We start from the raw sequence: 21697 nt of genomic DNA, 5'->3' as shown, positions 1-21697 counted from the left end.
AATGTGTTACTGTAGCTATAGCAGGGCAGTTGGTGAGAGTGTCTCCCATTGAAGCCCTCCCCTCCTGAGTCCCCATGGGGGCAATTTGTCAGGTCCTGATATCAGAAAGCACAGTCCTTCCAAAGAACAATTGTTTGTTCACCTAATGAATATGATGAACACAATTCCTAATTATTTGCTCCTCTTTGTGTTGGATTCTGAGAGATTTCACAATGAAGTATCTTGTGACCGATTTTGATTAGATGTGCAGGGATGCATTACTTTAATATTATCAACGTGTGCTTGCCTGCATCATTATGTCCCAGCCTATACATTGTGTTACTTGCAATAAGCGACTGTGGGAAGAGCAGAGAGGGATGGGTAGATCCAGATCTTCTGGATCCAAATCTGATTTTCTCTATTATATCAGGGTTTCTCTCTTTGCATACCCTCTCCACCAAAACACACACTCAAAAAGGAAGAGGCAAAATTTTTGAATAACATGAAAGAGAAAAATAAAAATGCTATGATTTGTAAGGAAATATAACTGCTTCTAAGAGTAGTTAGGGAGAGTAGAGAGGGGAAGGGGGAAAAGCAAATGAATAGAGAAAAAAATGAGAAAAAGAGAAAAAAATGGAAAATCAAGTATAAAGGAAGAAAGGGAACATATAAAGAAGTAAGGATCATTCTCAGATTGAAACAACAGAAGTTTTGATTTTCCAGGCCTTCGCAGGACATCAAGTCATTCACAGGGAGTATTCCAAGATTGGTCACCTTGTTCTCTCCTTGCTGATCCTAGCTTTAGTCATTCACCTGTGGGTGAAGTTCTGCAGGTTTAGCGAGTTGTCATCATTTCTCCCCAGCATGTTTCAAAGGCATAGAAGGAAAGGGGTGGGGGGGTGGGGAGTAAAAACTAAAGTGCTTCATAGTTTAAGATTGTTTACAATGTGTCCTTCCCGAGTTCAAGTGTATGTTGGTTTTCTGACACACGAGGGCGCTGTTTCTACGGTTTACATTCTCGTGGGACCCGGGGCTGGGGAACCTGTGGCAGCATGGAGAGAAAAGGAGCTGCTACATGTTCCAGGGTTACCAGGTTTTCTGGAACTGGTAGGACATGTTCTAATGTCAAGGGCTGTCCTTCTGCCACAGGGCTGCTGGCTGGAACCTCCTTCAGATCAGAACCAACTGACTGCATATCACTCATCTCTGCAGTGACACAATGGGTGTATCAAAACAGGACCCGGGTCTGACCCAGAATCATCGGTGTATGGAACAAGAGGCTTAAATTCTTAGCCTAAAAAGGGAAGTGTCATCTCCTGGAGCTGTGGGAAGGACTAAATGGGATGGATGATCTATCTACAGCAGGTAAGACAGCAGAAGTCACATTAGAGGGGCTCAGCAAGTAGAAGCAAACACTAGGTGGTACTTACCAGTGCTGACATACAATGGTGCTCAATACATGTTTAAGTGAATGAATGGATGAAAAAATGGAGTGTGTAGAATTGGAAAGTTTGTACTGGACTGAGGAAAGCTAACATTTTCGAGCTTTCCTCATGCGGAGTCAGCTGGCTGAGTCACGTCAGAGTGAAGCCACCAGTCAAGTGAGTGAGTGAGTGGTAAGCACTATAGCTCTGTCAGCCTTCACTACTCCTCATTCAACTGTCCGGAAAACAGGGCTCAGAGGGGAAAAGTGATGTGCCGGAGGTGTCAGAGCTGATTGGTGAATCCAGATAAGACCCCAAGTCTCCTGAGGCCTAGCACAAAGCGCAACCCTCAGGGAGCCACCAGACATGTTGGGAGCTAAAGGGTGGGATGGGGACAGGGGAGATCTTAATGGACTGGTCCTAGAAAACAAATAGGCTATTGGTTTGGTTTGACAATGCTTGTGAGAAGCACCCTTATCCAGCAGTGACCCCACCCTGGTGTGGAAAGAGCCAGAACCACAAAAGAAGTTCATGCTTACCCTGGGGCCACCCACGGTTGGCCTCTAATCTGAGAGATCTGCAGGGAGAGCTCTCACTTCCCCAAAAGTGCTTCTTCCTGTGTCACAAGGAGCCTTGGGTCACCTCCTTCCTTTGTGCAATGAGATCCAAAGAGCAGTTTCTGACTCTGCTTCTTCCCTTTCCTGTTATCACTTTCCGTAGCTTTTCCAGGACCCAAGGGGATGCAGCCCTGCTTCAGTAGATTTTCTCTTGGGGAAGCTGCCCCAGGCCTCCTGACCTCAACAGAATAGCAGAATGACTCATGAGCCCTGAGGTCCCTCCCTTGGCCTGGGTAAAGCAGGCTGTCCTGGGCAATCCAACCTCTCTACTTTTGATCTACAGCAGGAAGCAATAAAAGGTACCTTCCACGTGCCTGCTATAACCATATTTTCCAAATTCAAGAGCAGGACTCATTACCCAACCAGCATGTGCCTTTCTAAAACTTCTGTAAAAAGACAAAACTGGACTATGCCAGAGAATCCGAGGTGGATGGTTGCCATGCACAGACCTCATGGGAAATTCTCTCCTCTGGGGGATGCCTGCCGGAAGTGTCATCTGTTCTTGCCACCGATTCAAGACTGTAACTCAGATACCAGACACAAGGGCCATCGGTGAACTCGTGCTCAGGGCCTGCCAGGAATCTGGGCATGAACAGTTGTGTCTAGAAAACCTCCTTCCTTGATTTCACTTGTTTGTTGTATCTGTGTAAAGACCCTAGTCCCATGAAGGCTTTGCAAGGCACTTTTACCTTTCACTCTTGGAATACAGCTATGATTCTTTTAAAAATATCAATCTAACAACTTAAGTATGTCCAGTAAATACTTTAGTGACCTGTTTCACATGTCAGGTACTGTGCTGTGCACTGTCAGGGATGAAATGGTGAAAAAGGCCAGTTATTCTAACTCCTTTGGGTCCTTGCAGTAGATGTGAAATCATGCTACTGCCCAGAGGAGGATCCAAGGACTGACCAGGTGATTTCTACTCTTTCACACTCAGCTATAATAAAAATAATTATGTCATTATAGAAAAAGAGGCAGATGTGGTGTCATAGGTCTTGGGTTCAAATATTGATTCTTTTACTTGATGGCTATGTTGTCCCTAGCAAGATAGTTCAACCTCTGAGTCCTCGTCCATCAAGAAGAAAGTCATAATACCTGCAGGCCGTGAGGTTGGCTGAGGGATAAATGCTGGCAAGTTGTTTATATGCTTGTGACATAAAAGATGCTGAGAAAAGATTTCCTGTCTTCCTTCCTTCCTCCCTCCCATCCTTCCTTCCTTCCTTCCTTCCTTCCTTCCTTCCTTAGGGAGCTTAGAGACCAAATTCTGCCGTAACTAATACACATTATAGACTGTCATACAAGCTCAGTGAGGGGTGCAAAAACATGCCAAGACTGCTTTTTATGGTTTGTTGCCCATGGGGTGGAGAGAACCACTCAGAATGGCAAAGCCGGGGGCGGCTCACCAGTTTCCTCCCTGCCAGTCCTGTTCCTGGGCTCTCCACCCAAAACCATTCTGCGAGGAGTGACTTCCTGGGCCTTCATCAGCCACACATGATTAGAGCTCAGAAAGACCCTGTGGGGCAGGATGCCCATGACTGTCACTCAGGAGAAAGATAGGAGCCCACGAGCCTGGGGAAGAGTATGTGGCCATGCCAGGGCAGGCTAACCAGTGGAGGTGACTAGGACATACCTAAGTATTCCTCTGTGAGTGGAAACGCAATTCCAGGAAATTTCAGATATGTGGTTTTCACCCTAAACCAAGCTGAACAGCTAGAACCAAGTGCTCACAGCTTAAAAGCAACAACAAAAAGCCACCTTGGGGTTTCCCAGTGCAGTAGGTAGCACCCTGCTTTTCAGGTGATGATGTACCTACTCCAGGTTCTCAAAGATAGTAGTTTGTTTGAGCCTCCCAACATGCCAGTGAAGTGGGCAGATTAATTACCATTACCTAATTGTACAGAGGGGCAAACAACTTGCCAAGATTGCAACTCTTCCCAGAGTTATTGTGGGAGTGGTTATCTGTTCTCCCCAGCATCTGTTCTCTTTTTCTACAGCAATAGAAGCTCTTACTGCACACTGGCAACTCAGCTAAAGACTACATTTCCCAATTTCCCTTGCAACTACAACTGTCCATGTGATTACGTTTGGGCCAACATGAAATATAAGTAAAAGTGATATGTGTACTCTTCTAGGCCAGCCCCTTATTATTTTTTTTAAGATTTTTATTTATTCATTCATTCATGAGTGACACAGGGAGAGAGAGGCAGAGACACAGGCAGAGGGAGAAGCAGGCTCCATGCAGGGAGCCCAATGTGGGACTCGATCCCAGGTCTCCAGGATCAGGCCCCAGGATCAGGCCCTGGGCTGAAGGCGGCACTAAACCGCTGAGCCACCCAGGCTGCCCAAGGCCAGCGCCTTAAAACAAAAGCCTGTGCTCTCCTTTTTCCTGATGGCAGGGATATGGAATGTGATGGCGGGAGCTGAGGAAGCCATTTTGGAGTACCACCTCTGAACTACTCACCTGAAATTTTATATGAGAGAGAAATAACTTAGTGTAAGTTATTGTATTTTGGTCTGTTACAGCAGCCGCACATTCATTCCAACTCACCTCCCCCACCCCTACAGTCTTTTGTCTCACTAGCCCACCTTGGAAAAGTACACAGGCATCCGTCAGCCCACACCAAGAGGTCTGGACTTTGATAAGCAGAGGGAGGGCCCAGAGGAATGTTGACACAATCCAGGGGTCTTCTACAAGCAGGGTAGATCAGTGAAACCTGGAGGGAAGAGAGCCTTGTGGCATTTGGGAAACACAACACTGAAAGCCATTATTTGGCTGAAGTGCTGAAATCATGATCAGAGCCTCCCGGCTCTTGGCATGACCTTTAGGGTCAGAGGTACCTGGGCAAGAATGGCTGGTTGGTTTGAGTTCAGGGCGCCCCAATTCCAATGGCTCCAGTCTCCATCAAGGAACCTGGGAAAAACTGTTGGATGGCCCAGGGACTGAAACCAAGCTGAACTGCTACCAAGTATCAGGAGAAGCTTTCCAAATAAGTCAGGAACAATTAGATATTGTGCAAGCAGGTAGATCGCAGTCTGTGTCCAAATCCCACAGTGAGTGTTCTTGGATATCAGTTTACAGTCCCCAGGGAGGTCAGGCCTCAACCCAACTAATCTGAAGCCACGTTCTTGGCACTCACCTGTCCCCATGCAGTTCATCTTGAGCAGTGGGGCCAGGAGGACCCTGGAGGGTGAGCTGTAGTCCCACTTACCTGTTTCTTATTGGGGCTTGTCCATCCTCTCCTAATCTTGTGTAGTCAAGTGCAGGTTCACAAGCACATGGGGACACCTTTCTCCCCATGACCATGACTGGGGCTCCAGGCCCCTCAGGTATGAATCAGCTTAGCCCAGCCCCAGCCCAGTTCTCCTGACTTTACTGGAATTTCCCAAAGTGCGTATGCAGATTTTTTGTAGTATGGGGCTAAAAAAATTATTTTATAGGTGTTTATTTTAATTAGTACAGAAAAAATAGCACACTGAAGTGAGGATTTCATGGCTATGATTACTTAGGACAACACTAATTTAAAAATGAGCAAATGTAACATAGATCTAAAAACATACGGAGTAGATGTTGGCACAGGTGGGCTATGCCACTAAAATAAAGACGGTGCTAGGAAAGTGCTCTTCACTAGGTTTATCCTCCAACTGAGAAGGAAAACCAGGGTTGCTCAATTGACCCAAATACTCTTTCTTTTGGTTGTTATTGTTTCATTTTGTTTAAAGATTTCATTTATTTATTTGAGAGAGACAGAGAAAGGGAGAGAGAGAGAGCATGAGTGGGGAAAAAGGCAGAGGGAGACGGAGAAGCAGATTCCCTGCTGAACAGGGAGCCCATGTGGGGCTTGATCTGGGTACCCCAGGGTCATGACTTGAGATCCAGGGACCCCAGTATCATGACCTGAGCCAGAGACAGATGCTTAACAACTGAGCCACTCACATGCTCTCACCCCCACTTCTCCCCCACCCCAGACACTCTTTCTAACTAACAAGTACAGTCTCTTCCCAGGAGGATTATCTACCTAGGAAATAGCAATGCTTTAAGCAAATCAGATTTGCATTTTAGGGAAATGATTCTGAAATCAAGTTACCAGAGAAAACCCAGGACCCCCAATTCTATTTGAACGTTAGATGAATTATTGCACAGGACACATTGATACTAAAAATTATTCATTGATGATATGAAATTTAAATTTGCCTGGACATCTGTCCTGTGTTTTTGTCCCATGAACCTGGCAACCCTCCTCTGAAAGTCTTAGTTATCCTCATCTGCTCTAGCTTACCCCTGCACTACCCCTGCACCCCAGTCCTCGCTCATCAATAAGAAACTTGCCATGTCTTTCAAGTCCTCCCCTCCGTTCCAGTTTAGGTCTTTCTCATGCCTCAGCTGACGTGGCCAGGATGTCCTGATTTGTTTCCCTGTCTGCAAACATATTGCCTCCGATTCCATCTGCTGCCAGAATCATCATCCCAAAATGCAATTCTAATCCCTGCCAAACAGCCTCTCCCGGGTTGCCTCTTCTCCTATGAAAGTCCAAGCTCCTTAGCATGTCCAAAGCCCGCCCTCATTCTCCTCCACCATCCCAGCCACACTCGACTTTGCTTTTCCCTCCCTATAGTGCACACTTCCACGCATCCTCTGGCTTGCTTCTGCTGACCTCACAGTCTGGAAAAAAACCTGCTTTGGGTCTTCATCATTAATCCCAGTATCACCTCCTCAGTGAAATCTCCAAACACCTCAGCTCTCTCTGCACCTGGCAGAGGGCATCTGGAGGACACTGGCCACATCTCTAACTCTCTATCGCAGGTGTGCAGTGGAGCATCCGAGAGGAGGTGTGGGGGTGTGGTCCTGACGGCAGAAGGGGTCTGGGACCCTCAGGGCACTGGGAGGCTAGGAAGAGAGAAAAGGGATAAGTAGAAGAGGAAAAGAAGAAACCTGGACATGGTGCTTCTTCCTCCTCCTCTCCTATTATCATCATGTCTTGAGCAACAGGATCTGCACTGGCCGCTGTGTGCACAAGATCCCAGTGAACCCCCGTGACAGCCTTGCAGGCTCACCACCCCCAATTCTCGGATGTGGACATTCTCTTGTGTGACAAGAGACATTGGATGATTTGCCCCCCAATACTTAACTAGTCAGAGAAATAGCTACATTGAACACCAATAAAAAGAAGAAAGAAAGAAAGAAAGAAAGAAAGAAAGAAAGAAAGAAAGAAAGAAAGAAAGAAAGAAGTAGCTACACTCGGCACCCGTCTTCTTACTGTATGTCCAGAACTATTTACAGAACTTTGCCACCTAGCCACCCACTTCTCCCCTTCCCCCAGCCCCTCACTGTCCCACAGGGGGGTCCTGGACAACAAATCGTGTCTTCTTTGCAAGCCCACATGCTCATTATTCTGTATGTGACATCTTCATTTGGCTTGGTGTGTTGAATTGGTGCTGATTAGGAATTTGCCATGAATGTTGTCAGAAAAAAAAAACAAAAATAGAAAAAATAATGGGTTCTTTAATTGCTACTGGGGCAAACAGCTGGAAAAAGAGGGCTGATGTATTTTACAAAAAGGAAAAAGCAGAATGGAAGTCTGAGGTAGAACTGGAACCCTTTCCCTGACCCCTGGACTGTAGAATATTCCAGGCAGCATTTTCCTCAGAAGAGACTTGCTTTCGGAGTTAGGAACTTAGGTGTTTTTAGACGCTAAAATTATCTTAGATTATACCATCACTTAGGTCTCTCTTGGAAATTCCAAACACTTCAAAGATTTTCTTCTTTCTTTTCCTATTTTTACTTATTTTTAAAGGAGTTTATTTTATTGTATCATTATTATTTTTGTTATTTTTAGGGAGAGAGTGTGACCAGTGAGGGGCAGAGGGAAAAGGAGAGAGAGAATCCTAAGTGCACTCCACACAGTACAAAGCTTGACCCAGGATTTGATCTCACGACCCTGAGATCATGACCTGAACCAAAATCAAGAGTCGGACACTTACTGATTGAGCCACCCAGGGGCCCCTCTTTTCCTGTTTTTAAACATTATTTTTGAAATTGAATTTGGGGATGGTTCAGTGGTTGAGCATCTGCCTTCGGCTCAGGTGGTGATCCCAGGGTCTTGGGATCGAGTTTTGCATCAGGCTTCCCACAAGAAGCCTGCTTCTCCCTCTGCCTATGTCTATGCCTCTCTCTGTATGTGTCTCACGAATGAGCAAATGGAATCTTTAAAAAAATAAAATAAAATAAAACTGAATTATATATACCCTAGAATGCACAAAGCACACTGATCTTAAATGTCTGGTTTGATGGGTTCTTACATATGTGTACACCAGCCCTCAGATCAGGATGTAAGACATTTCCATCACCTCAGGAGGGTCCCTCTGCCCCTGCCCAGACAGTACCACTGCCCAGGGACGACTGTTACCCTGGCATCTGTCACCTTTAGTTAGTTGTCTGTATTCTTGAACATCACTACCCGTATTCTGTGTCTTGTCCTGCTCAGCACTGTGTGTTTGAAATTCATCTGTGTTGTCACCTGGGTCGGTAGTTTGTTTTTCACTGCTGCATTATATTCATTTTGTATAAATGATACACAATCCGTTGATCTGTTCTTTGATACTTGGATTGTTTCTAGTTTTGTACTATGGATAAATCTGATGTGAGCATTCTCGTACCTGTCTTTGATAGATGGAGCCACTCGTTTCTCTAGGTTTCTCTAGTTTGCCTAGGTGTGGGCTGCTTGGTCATGGAACTGACTCTCAAAGTTTTAAGGAAATTAATGAAGTAACTCTCTCCATAACCACATGGAGACAGCCTTCAAGCAGACCTGTAGAGCAGATAAAGACATCTTTATTGATCTCAAAGTTTTCAGTGCCCCTTCTGCCTTCTACACCAAGACTTGCTTGGGATACCTAGTCAGCTTGAGTCAGTTCACTGTCTTCTCATTATTGTGAAAACGTATAAGGATACACAATCCCAGAGAGAATAATGCTGTGAATTCCCACACGCTACACTCAGTTTCAACAATGGTTAGTGAGTTCTCAATCCCGCCTTGTCTATTCCCCTAACCATTTTTTTTTTCCTGGAATATTTTAAAGCAAATCTTGGACCTCTGAAGCTTATCCATAGATACATCAGTATATACCTTTGACACATGATAACTTTTGTATATCACATCACTATCATACCTGAGAAAAGTTACATAGATTTCTGCATATCATCTGTGTTCAAATTTTCCCAACTGTCTCCAAATCATTGCTGTGTTTGAATCAGGATCCAATGAAGTTCTGCACATTGTATTTTGATACTTCTCTTAAGTCTCTTTCAATTTAGAACAATTCCTTCTTTCCCTTTCTTTTCTTTTTGTTTTGTTTTGTTTTTTACTCTTTTTTTTAAATGTAATTTTTTGTAGGCAAAACCAGTTCATTTGATCAATAAAAAATCCTATTCCAGGTTTTGCTGATTAAATCCTCATGGGTCAGGGCACCTGGGTAGCTCAGTGGTTGAGTGTTTGCCTTTGGCTCAAGTCGTGATCCCAGGGTCCTGGAATCCAGTTCCACATTGGGCTCCCTGCAGGGAGCCTGCTGCTCCCTTTGCCTGTGCCTCTGCCTCTCTCTCTGTGTCTCTCATGAATAAATAAATAAAATATTTTTAAAATATTTTTAATTAAAAAAAATAAGTCCTCATGGGTCATACATAAACCATATGTATTTCCTATAACTGGGAGTTAGAACTAGAAGACTCTGGTTGAATTTTTAATTACTTTGCAAATGTCACAACATAGGTGGCCCTGTGTGCTTCCTATTGCATCTTGTCAGGAGGTACATAGCATCTTGTTTCCTACTTTGTTTGTTTTTTATTTATGTATTTATGATAGTCACACACACAGAGAGAGAGAGAGAGAGAGAGAGGCAGAGACATAGGCAGAGGGAGGAGCCCGACGTGGGATTCGATCCCGGGTCTCCAGGATTGCGCCCTGGGCCAAAGGCAGGCGCCAAACCGCTACGCCACCCAGGGATCCCTTGTTTCCTACTTTGAAAGATGCTAAAATTTGTAGTGTGCATCCCTTCCCCTTCCACTCCTCCCAAGCCTTTGCTTGCTCCCAGCTCTACCTTTGCCCCTCCTTCAATGCCTGTATATTGCCCCACCCCATCCCCAACCCACAGACACACACTATAATCATTGTCCTAAACTTTATCCCCTCAACTGAGCCTTCAGGCTCCACGTGGCTTCAGGAGTTCATCTCATGGCCCAGTCAGAGAGACTGAAATAATGTGCACCACTATCATCACTTCTCATTCCAATTTGTGGTTTAGAATTCTAGAATCTCGATTGTTAGGAACTACTTTGAAAATCATGTGGTTCAACTCCATCAAAACATGGATGCTCTATAACATCTCCCTAAGTGATTGCCTGAGATTGGCTTCTTAGTCCACTAGAGACCACAGTTAGAAGCCTAGTTGTTATAAAGGTGTTTTCCTTCTTGGTGATAAATATGATTTTTTAGACATTTTTACTCAGTTACTCATAGGCTTGGTCTTTGACATAAACCCACAGGTGTGGCACCAAAGAAGGTAATTCATGATTAGGCATATTCAAGCATTTATGCTTCTATTCCTCCCCTCCACCTTTTTTAGTTTTAATTGTGGTCAAAATACAAATAAAATAAAAGCCACTCTCTTAACCATTTTTATGTGTACATTTCAGTGGTGTTAACATTCACATTCTTGTACAGCAGATCTCCAGAACTTTTCCATCTTGCAAAATGGAAAGTCTATACCAATTGAATAACAACTCCACTCTCCCTTTCGCCTCCTCCAGCTCCTGGCAACCACCATTCTACTGTCTGTTTCCATGACTTTGACTACCCTGGATATCTCATATAAGTGGAACCATACAGTAGTAGTCTTTTTGTGACTGACTTATTTCACTTAGCATAATGTCCTCAAGGTTCAAATATGTTGTAGCAGGTGAGAGATTTTCCTTTTTTAAGACAGATAGATATAGATATAGATATAGATATAGATATAGATATAGATATAAATACCACAATTTCTTTATCCATTCATTTGGCAATCGGCATTTGGGCTGCTTCTACCTCTTTGAGGAAGATTGTGAATAATTATGAATTGTGAATAATGCTTCAATAAACATAGATGTGCAAATACTTTTTTGAGATCCTATTTGTTTTTAAAGATTTAATTAATTTATTCTCAAGAGTCACACAGAGAGAGGCATAGACATAGGCAGAGGGAGAAGCAGGCTCCCTGTGGGGAGCCTGATGCAGGACTTGATCCCAGGACTCCAGGATCATGACCTAAACCAAAGGCAGACGCCTAACCACTGAGCCACCCAGGTGCCCCGAGATCCTGTTTTAAGTTCTATTGGAGGGACACCTGGGTGGCTCAGCGGTTGACACTCTGCCTTTGGCTCAGGACGTGATCCTGGAGTCTCAGGATCGAGTCCCACATCGGACTTCCTGCATAGAGTCTGCTTCTCCCCCTGCCTATGTCTCTACCTCTCTCTCTGTGTGTGTCTCAGATGAATGAATAAATAAAATCTTTTAAAAAAATAATAAATAAAGTCTTTTGGATATATACCTAGAAGTGGGATTGCTGAATCATACAGTAATTCTATTTTTGGTTTTTTGAGGAAACTACATACCATTTTGCTTAGTGGTTGCACCATTTACATTTCCACCATATTGCACAATGGTTCCAATTTTCCCACATCCTCACCAATATTTCTTATTTTGTATTTTGTGTTTTTTATAGTTCCTATCCTGATGGGTATGAAGTGATACCTCATTGTGATTCTAACTTGCATTTCTCTAATGAGTAGTGCTGTTAAGCATCTTTTCATATGCATTTTGGCCATTTGTGTATCTTCTTTGAGAAATGTCTATTCAAGCCCTTTGCCTATTTTTCAATTGAGTTATTTCATTTTTTGTTGTTGAGTAATAGGAGTTCTTTATACATTCTAGACATTAATCCCCTTATCAGATATATAATTGCTATGATTTCCCCCCATTCTCTAGATTGCCTTTTCACTCTGTTGATTGTAACCTTTAATGCACAGAAGGTTTAAAGTGTGATGTATTCCCATTTGTCTGTTTTTGCTTTTGTCGCCTGTTCTTGTGGTGTCATATCCGATAAATCGTTGCCAAATCCAATGCCATGAAGATTTTCTCCTGTGTTTTCTTCCAGGAGTTTTGTGGTTTTAAGTCTTCTGTTTAGGTCTTTAATCCATTTTGAGTTAATTTTTAAATATAGTGTAAGGTATTTACCTTCAATCTTCACACATGTGAATATCTATCCGGTTGTGCAAATACTGCATTTGTTGAAGATGCTGTCCTTTCCCCCAACGTGTGGTCTTGGCACTCTGTTGAAGATCACTTGACCATATGCACAAAGGTTGATTTCTGGGCTTTCTGTTCTATCCCATAGGTCTCTGTGTCTGTCTTCATGCCAGCACCTATTCGGATCACAGTAGCACTGTCATATGTTTTGAATGCAGGAAGTGTGAGGCCTCCAACTTTGTTCTTGTTTGTCAAGATTTTTTTTTTCAATTCAGGCAATTTGAGATTCCATATGAATTGTAGGATCTTTTTTCTATTTCTGAAAAAAAATATGCCATTAGGATTTTAAACAGAAGGGTTTTGAATCTGTAGCTTTGGGTAATATGGACATTTTAGCAATGTTAAATGTTCCAAGGTACAAACATATAACATCTTTCCATTTATTTGTGTCTTCTTTAGTTTCTTTTCACAATGTTTTATGGTTTGTAGTGTATAGATTTTCCACTTCCTTGGTTAAGTTTACTCCTAAATTTTTTTATGCCATTATAAATGGATTGTTGTCTTAATTTTCTTCTTGGATTGTTCATTCTCACTGTGTAGAAACACAGAACTGATAACAGATCCGTGTATGGGTTCTCTAGATGTGGTTTTACAGAAATATAAGGGACGATACCAGTATTATCAGCTATGTTGAGTTTCAAGTGCTTGGCAAAGCTTTTCCGATATGTGACTGTAAGTATTTGCCTCAGGTACTCCTTTAAAACCAACTCTGAAAAAATAAAAAAAATAAAAAAATAAAAATAAGATAAACCAACTCTGGCAGTTTACACATGTATGTTTAATGGACCAGCTACTATTGTAGATGGGAGACCCTCTATTTTGGTCTGTGGGGACAGGAGAACCTAGAGAAAGAACAATGACTAGTTTCCTTTGTAGCCATGAGGGTGCTTGAGAGACCATAGGCTCTGAGTTTAGAGGTCTTTTCCCTCTACACTTGAATGAGAGGCAGTGGAAGGAAAAGAAACCAGGACAGAAAAAATAATGCCCTGATAAGTCTTAGAACAGTGTTCTCTGGGGCACCTGAGTGGCTCAGTGGTTGAGGTCTGCCTTCGGCTCAGGTCCTGACGGGGCCCTAGGATTGAGTCGGTGTCGTGTACACACACACCCCTACCCCGGCATTGGGCTCTCCACAGGGAACCTGCTTTTCCCTCTGCCTATGTCTCTCCCTCTCTCTCAGTCTCTCATGAATAAGTAAATAAAATCTTAAAAAAAAAAAAATAACAGTGTTCTGTGAACAAAATTTAGATGTTCAGCAAGGAAGAACCTATGAATTGTAGCTACCAGAGATTAAGAGCACAAAGTGGGATCAAGCTGCATGTGTGAACTGTGTTGTGGTTTCCTAAGTGATAAGCTAACTAGGGATAAAAGAAAGGAGAGAAGCTTCCTGAGTGAGAATATGTATGAGTAGGGCATCTGCTGGGTAGACACTCTAGAATGTTGAAGAAAGAAGACATGCTCACACTGCACTATGAAGTAGACATAAGCACCATGAAGGGGTGAGGAGGGATGCTCTGGGCAGTGCACATTGTTAATGATTTAGGAACTCCTCCTCAACATTTACATTTCTCCTGAGTAATGATCCTGGAGCAAATAGTCATCTTACTTAGCTCATCAATTGCTACTATTACAGCCCCTAAAGCACTTTCTTGCCACCTCACTTCCTTCTTATCAATCCTAGTTCTCATTCCACTCCACTAGCTTGATGGTAACCATGACTTGGTACATGGGTGTGAGAGAAAAAGCACTAGACCGAGAAACAGATAGACCCAAGACACAGTGCCAGAGAGATAATTCATGAAGTCTTAAACACAGCTGCAGAATTAAAACAAAAATGTCAAAGGAACAGAGTGTTCCAGCTGACTTAACTTCCTGTTGATAAGTCTCAGAAGAGGAGGGGTGAAGTCTGGAGTTCTAGAATTGTGGTAGAGGGAAGGCAGGGGGCCTTGTTGCAGTGCGGGGGTGGGGGTGTGTGGAACGACACCTTTGCAGGCATGGTCATTCAAGAGTTGGGTTCCCATCTGCAAGGCTGTTGACACTTACTTCCTGGGGCTGACCATGGTCAGAAGAGGCTTTCAGCTACTGATGTGCCCAACCTACAGAAAACAGGATGTTAGGTTTCAGATCTGATTAAGCCACAAGATGCAAATTCCTTCTCCACCCCGCCCCCACCCTGCTCCGATCACTGCCACCCACACCATTCCCCTTTCCACAGCAGAGATGCCTTAATCTCCCTGAGTGACTCCCATCAGGGGTTGCCTGCCTGCCTCCTTTGTTCATTGCCAGCTGGGCTGCGTGAGGTCGGATTTAGTGCCTAACCCATTTTCAGTTGAGATTTATGGTCTTTTTCATCAGGACTTCCTTACTACATCCTCAGGTGACTGAGGAGAATCATCTTCAAATGAAGAAAGAGAATGGTGAAATAACTTCGCCCTTTAGGAAGTGCACATGTGCTAGGGTCCTGGGGTCGCCAGTCCTTGGTGTGGCCCCTCTGCCCTCAGTTGCTACAGGTGTGTGATCATCCTGTCTCTCTCCCTGCTCACCCCATGTCTTTCTTTGTTGCTGCCTAAAATTCCTGTCATGTACAAAAAGAAACAAAAAAATTGAAACAGAAGTGACTCCGCTCAAGGTCAATAATCACCTACTTTTCAGAAGCAAATACAAGTGTAAAGCACTCCCAGAACAAAACTATGGAAGCAGCCGGCCCCCTTTAAAAAGGCCAGGATGGATTTAAACATCATGCCTGCTCAAAGGGCTAATGTGTGCCCTGTTGCAGCAGAAACTGCAAACCTGAGAAGGACTGTCCAAGCTGGCATCTGACAAACCCTCCTGTCCCTCTCCACCCTCCTTGGTCTCCCAGAGCCCTTCACTCACATGGTTCTTCCACCCGAGCCCCACCATCCCCAACTCCACCAAGGGTGCCCTCGGCCAGCATCCTTTCCTCTCATTCCCAGGCCTTTCTCAGGACCCCGCAGCAGCCAGTCTTAACACTACTTCAGGCTATTTAGTATTTAGTTCAAATTATGATTCAAATGTTCAAGGGTCTACTATTCATTGTCTTCTCAGATAAATGGACACTCTTGTAAGATTGGGACCCCAGGTGGGCCTCACAGGGCTGAATGGTATTGGGTACACTAAGATGAAAAAAAATCTGTAAAAGTCTCAACTAAGGGGCTCCTGGCTGGCTCCATCAGAGGAAAGTGGGACTCTTGATCTCAGGGTCATGAGTTCAAGCCCCATGTCAGGTGTAGCGATTGCTTAAAAAGAAAATCTTTAAAAAAAAAAAAGTCTCAAGTACTATCACAGGTGGGGAAGCAGAAAAAGTGTATGAAGAGATGTGAGTGCAGGAAATGTAATAATGACATACTCCAAGACTGCAAAATCACAGGAAAGCTTTTGGCACTCAGAATTGTGAGGTTATCCCATGGGATGAGGCAAGGAAGCAAGTTGATAAGTGGTAGCATTCAGAAAGAAGGTCAAATGCTTGACTATTCCAGAAAAACCCCATAGCTTCTATGCATGACATTTATTCATTCTTTAAATGAGGGTAACTTTAAACCATTTTCCAAAATGAAGAAACACCACTCAATTCTCTTTATTCAGAATTGAAATATGAAACCCTTCCTCACCGCCCCCCTTTTTTGACATGTGCAAGCAAAAAAATGCAGAATTGAATCTGAACTTAGAATATTCAAGAACTGTTGAATAAAGTGCAAATGAGGAGAAATGTGACAAAGATGTATCTTTCCTCCAATGTGAGGCTGCAGAGAACTTAATAAGGGGTGCCTGGGTGGCTCAGTAGGTGAAGCGTCTGCCTTTGGCTCAGATCATGATCCAGCCCTGCATTGGGCTCCCCCCTTGGCAAGAAGCCCGTTTCTCCTTCTCCCCCTACCTGCCTGTTCTCTCTCTGTCAAATAAAATTTTAAAAATATTTAAAAAAAGAAGAAGAAGAAGAAGAAGAAGAAGAAGAAGAAGAAGAAGAAGAAGAAGAAGAAGAAGAAGAGAAGAAGTAGGTGGAAATCATAAGTGGATGGCTTGGAATTGAGAGATACACATGGATGGACTCTTGTTGAAGGAAGCTGCACCTCCTACTAGACCTGCCCCTGGCGATAGTCCTTTCTTCATGACATGGTATGGCTGCTGCTCCTGTTACTGCTATGTCAATCACCACCCAACATTTACCACACTTACTATTCACTGGTAACTATTTTAAGCATTTCACATGTATTAACTCATTTAATCCTTACAGCTCTATGTGGTAAATTCTATTATTATCCCCACTTTACAGATAGAGAAACAGAGGAGTAAAATGGTTAAGTAACTTGGTCAAGGTCACAGAAGGACAAAGGAAGTCTGGTTTCAATGCTGATCTTTTTCTATTTTTTTAAGATTTTATTTATTTATTTATGAGAGAGACAGAGAGAGAGAGAGAGAGAGAGGCAGAGACACAGGCAGAGGGAGAAACAGGCTCCATGTAGGGAGCCTTATGTGGGACTCGATCCCTGGACTCCAGGATCATGCCCTGGGCTGAGGGCAGGTGCTAAATCTCTGAGCCATCCAGGGATTCCCTTAATCCTGATCTTTATCAATCTCCATGCTGCCCTCTACATTACTCCTCTTTACATTCTTACTGCATTTTCAGGTGGATGGTCAAGGACTAGATTACAAAATGGATTATCTACTTCTTTTGCATGGAGCCAGTGTCCATTCATTCACCCAACATGTATTTATTCACCAAAGTTGAACCTAGCATTGCTCATAGAACCTTGACCAAGGCAGAATGGAATGTGCCTTCATGAAGCTGCAAATTCTTAGAGAGGATAAAGAAAGTAAACAGGCAATTAGAAGGCGAGCATTGCAATGACAGGAAGAGTACAGGCAGGAGGTGTGAGTGGGAAGCACATATCTGGGGGAGGCGGTGGGTGGAGGGAGGGGCAGCATGGTCAGGACCCTCTGCCTGGGGAAGCCTAACAGAGAACCAAAGGATAGGTAAGAGTTAGCTTTGTGCAAAGGAAGAAATTGTGTTCCAAGCAAAGAACAGAGCTCTTTCACAGACCTGAAAGCAGTTCAGGACATCTGGAGTGTGGAGTCCTGGGTGTTCCTTGTTGAAAAGAGGTCAGACAGGTAAGTGGGCCCCCTCGGGGAAAGGTATGAGATACATGTTTTAGAAAGATTTGCTGTCTGTAGAGTGGAAACTGTTGAGGGGAGATGGTAAGTCAGGTTGACAGCAAGCCCAACAATTAGGGGATACACAGAGACGAACGAGGACATCGTATCCAGACGACAATGGTTGGTGGGGGAAGGAGGGTAGGATGTTTTGAAGTCCAGATGGTAGCATCTGCTTGGTAAAGATAAAGGAAGAATCAAGAACAACTCTCAGGTTTCTGTCCTAACAAATGGATGAATAATGGAACCACCCCAAGAGGAAAAGATAAACTAACAGGTGGGGACACAGATTGTTTTTTGTTTGTTTTTTAATTTTATTCATTTATTCACGAGAGACACACAGAGAGAGGCAGAGACACAGGCAGAGGGAGAGGCAGGCTCCCTCCGGGGAGCCTGATGTGGGACTTGATCCCTGGACCCCAGGATCATGACCTGAGCCAAAGGCAGATGCTCAACCACTGAGCCACCCAGGTGCCCCAGGACACCGGCTTTTATTTTATTATTTTTAAGATTTATTTATTTATTTATTCATGATAGACACAGAGAGAGAGAGAGAGAGAGAGAAAGAGAGGCAGAGACACAGGCAGAGGGAGAAGCAGGCTCCATGCAGGGAGCCCAACGTGGAACTCGATCCCGGGACCCCAGGACCGTGCCCTGGGCCAAAGGCAGGCGCCAAACCGCCGAGCCACCCGGGGATCCCAGGAGTGTGGTTTTTAGTAAATTTTTGTGAATGTGCACTTTGCTGGGGTTGAAAATGAGCATGTAGTGTGCAGAAAACTTCCCACTTCATTCTTTGCCTGTTGTCCATGCAAAGAAAGTCATGGGGATGAGTGGGTAGACAGGACTTGAGTACTATTTTTTCTCATAACCTGCTTCACTTTATTGTGTAGAAACATTACAGATATTTATTCTAAGGCCATGTGGGTAACCTCTAGTTTTGGATAAGTTCCTGCCCAATCCCAGATACCGATTCATATTAGTAAATGCCTTTACTGGCAAAACTGCAACAGCACTTAACATTGCTAAAAATATCCTAAAAGAAATTGTAATACGAGATTACTCTATGAAAATATACTTCAAAAAAAAAACAGGGATCCCTGGGTGGCGCAACGGTTTGGCGCCTGCCTTTGGCCCAGGGCGCGATCCTAGAGATCTGGGATCGAATCCCACATTGGGTTCCCGGTGCATGGAGCCTGCTTCTCCCTCTGCCTGTGTCTCTGCCTCTCTCTCTCTCTCTCTCCCTGTGTGACTATCATAAATAAATAAAAATTAAAAAAAAAAACCCAAAACAAAAAACAAACAACAAAAAAACAGGGCTGCCCGGGTGGTTCAGCAGTTTAGCACTGCCTTTAGCCCAAGGCCTGATCCTGGAGACGTGGGATCGAGTCCCACGTTGGGCTCCCTGCATGGAGCCTGCTTCTCCCTCTGCCTGTGTCTCTGTCTCTCTCTCTCTCTGTGTCTCTCATGAATAAGTAAATAAAAAATCTTAAAAAAAAAAAAGAAAGAAAACATACCTTTAATTCTGTAAATATCACCCACTTTCTTTCTAGAAGAAATCAGTTATTTTTCTTTTGAAGAATAAGGGAAGTGTCTGCCTTCGGTTCAGGTCATGATCCTGGGGTCCTGAGATGTAGCCCCACATTGGGCTCCCTGCTCAGTGAGGAGTCTGCTTCTCCCTCTGCTTGTTCTCATTCTCTCTCTCTCTGTGTCCGAAAAAAAAAAAAAAAGAATAAGGAAAGAGAGGCGCCTGGGTAGCTCAGTCAATTAGGCAGCCAATTCTTGGTTTTGGCTCAAGTCATGATCTCAGGGTCATGAGATCGAGCCCCACAATGAGGCTGCATATTCATCACAGTCTGCTTCTCCCTCTACCTGTTCTTCTCCCCTGCTTGTGTGCTTTCACTCTCTCTCCCCCCAAAAAAAATAAAATAAAATAAGGAAAGATAGTGATGCCCAGGTGGCTCAGTCAGTTGAGACTCCAACTCTTGGTTTTGGCTTAGGTCGTGATCTCATGGATTGTGGGATCGAGCCCTGTGTCAGGCTCCATGCTCAGCATGAGTCTGCTTGACATTTTGTCTCCCTCCCTCATGCTCTGCTCTTTTCCCTGCTTGCATTCACTCTCTCTCTAAAAATGAGTAAATAAAATATTCGGGGGAAAAAAAGAATATGGAAAGATAGAGGATTATCTACAACTACTGTCCAAAATTCAGATAGGAATTACGACACTTCACATTCTGAGTGATTAATTTTTTCAATCTAAATTTTTTTCTTCCCCAATAGGTATTAGTCAGGTTTCCCACTCTCTTTTTCTGCATCATATTCTCCCATCTGTGTGTGTGTGTGTGTGTGTGTGTGTGTGTGTGTGTGTTTCTCTCTCTGCCCTTCCATGCCAGTCTCTTTCTCCACATCTCTGCTCAACATTTTTTTGAGGAATGCTTCTTTGACTGTGCTGGCGTGTATGTCTGATTATGTCTTCTTGTAAGTTTGCATCTATCTTAATCATTGGGTGCTTTCAGCTATTACAAAACACTGTGCTCAAATAGCTTAAACTACAAAGAAATGTATTACTTCACAGAAGAAATCCAGGGGATAGTCTCTCTAGAATTGGCCAATTCAGTGCCTCCACAGTCACTGGGTTCCTTATTTGCTGAGTATTTACCGAATACTGTTGGTGCCTGGCCTTGATTTAGGTACATGGGATCGACACTGGCCAGAAAAGAAACAAAAATCTCTGTCTTTGTGGAGCTTATATTCTGGCTCTTTCCAGCTTTTCTAATGATAGCAAAATGGTTGCTGCGGCATAACATTCCAGGCATAACATTAGGTAAGAAAACACCCCATATTCACAGGGTATCGCTTCCTATGTGTTTCTTTAGCAGTTTTATCTCATTGACCAAAATCTCAGTTAATTCTTTCTAAACCAATTTCTGGCAAGAGGAATGTCATTTCCACAATTGGCTGACTATTCAGGATTTACCTCTTTACTGAAGCTTTGAAAAAACACACACCAGGTGCCACACCCTGTTGACCAGGGGTGGGACCTAGACATGGATACTTTTTTCAAAGCTCCTTGGATCACTCTAATTTATAGCTAGAAATGAGGCCAGTGCACAGGTGCTCTGGCATGATACAATAAGTCAAGAAGGTTTGTGTTTCCCTGGAGAGCTGCATAACTTCATTCCTAAACATGGGATCTGCGTCACTCAGAAGGAGAAGGCCACAATCTGCTGGGGCCTGCAGACTACCCACTTCGGGTTTTTGTCAATGCTGTTCCTTGGCATTGGTAACCAGATCAGTGTCTTAGCTGGTTCTCTTCTCCAAAATCGTAAAGATAGATGTGTTTACTATGACCACATAAAGATATCTGTACAAAGAAAGACATGAATAATCTTTACCTTCCTGTCTCCATCCCCTGTCATGCGAGAAGACTAGGTGTTGTTCTCTGGCTGTTGTCCCTCTCCAACACTGGGGACCTGGCCACCCTGTGGGTGTCTGGGGTGGGGATGGGGTGGGGAGGAACAGACGGTGGAGGGGCTGGGCAGGGAGTCAGTTGGAATCAAACAAATGGGACAGTTCAATTCTTCCCCCACCACCTTTTTCCTTCGTTTTCCAGTTTGAAATAATTTTAAACATGGAGAAAAGCTGTAAGGTTAACACCAAGGACTCCCACATAGCCTTCATCCATGAGTCCTTACAGTTTTGCCAATTATCCTAATAATTTCTCTTTTTTCAGCTTTATTGGGGTATAATTGACTGATAACACTGTAGGATACTTAAATTGTACATTGCCATTATTTGATACATGTTTATACAATAACCCTTTATAACAGACTCTATAGTCAAAGGAGCCCAGAACCACACATTGACACAACGTAGTCATGTCACTTTCGTCTCCTTTTGCCTAGGACTCTTCCTCATCCTTCCTTTGACTGCACTTGGAGATTATACACCAGTCACTCTGAGGAATGTCTTCCTATGTAGCTTCTCCAATGTTTCCTCATGATTAGATTCAGTTGATGCACTTTGGGCAAGAATATTCCAGAAGTGATGTTATGTTCTTGTATTCCATTGGATAGCACATAACGTCAACTTGTCCCACCATTGGTCATGTTTACTTTGATCACCTGGTTAATATGATATCTGTTATGTTTGTTCTCTGTAAAGGTACTTTTCCTCCTTT

The 21697-nt window shown here is 43.6% G+C and overlaps 1 protein-coding gene and 1 long non-coding RNA gene across 3 annotated transcripts in view; one reads left to right on the top strand and one right to left on the bottom strand.

The window, feature by feature from the left end:
• The first annotated feature begins 1302 nt into the window (after window positions 1-1302).
• Window positions 1303-21697, top strand: part of RCSD1 (RCSD domain containing 1) — a 97188-nt gene continuing 76793 nt past the window's right edge. For both annotated transcript variants that reach the window (XM_049112356.1, XM_049112354.1), the window contains exon 1: window positions 1303-1344. In XM_049112356.1, the coding sequence (XP_048968313.1) occupies window positions 1318-1344 (27 nt within the window). In that variant the 5' untranslated portion in view covers window positions 1303-1317. The remainder of the gene's footprint in view (window positions 1345-21697) is intronic.
• Window positions 11436-20577, bottom strand: LOC118355335 (uncharacterized). The gene is made up of 3 exons (XR_004817642.2): window positions 19035-20577; window positions 14398-14450; window positions 11436-13066 (listed from the first exon to the last, which is right to left on the bottom strand). It is a non-coding gene; the product is annotated as an uncharacterized LOC118355335 (long non-coding RNA).

This window comes from Canis lupus, chromosome 7 (assembly GCF_003254725.2).
Source record: "Canis lupus dingo isolate Sandy chromosome 7, ASM325472v2, whole genome shotgun sequence".
Taxonomy (NCBI): domain Eukaryota; kingdom Metazoa; phylum Chordata; class Mammalia; order Carnivora; family Canidae; genus Canis; species Canis lupus.
The sequence above is the reverse complement of the archived record's forward strand: the minus strand, read 5'-3'. Positions and strand labels throughout refer to the sequence as shown.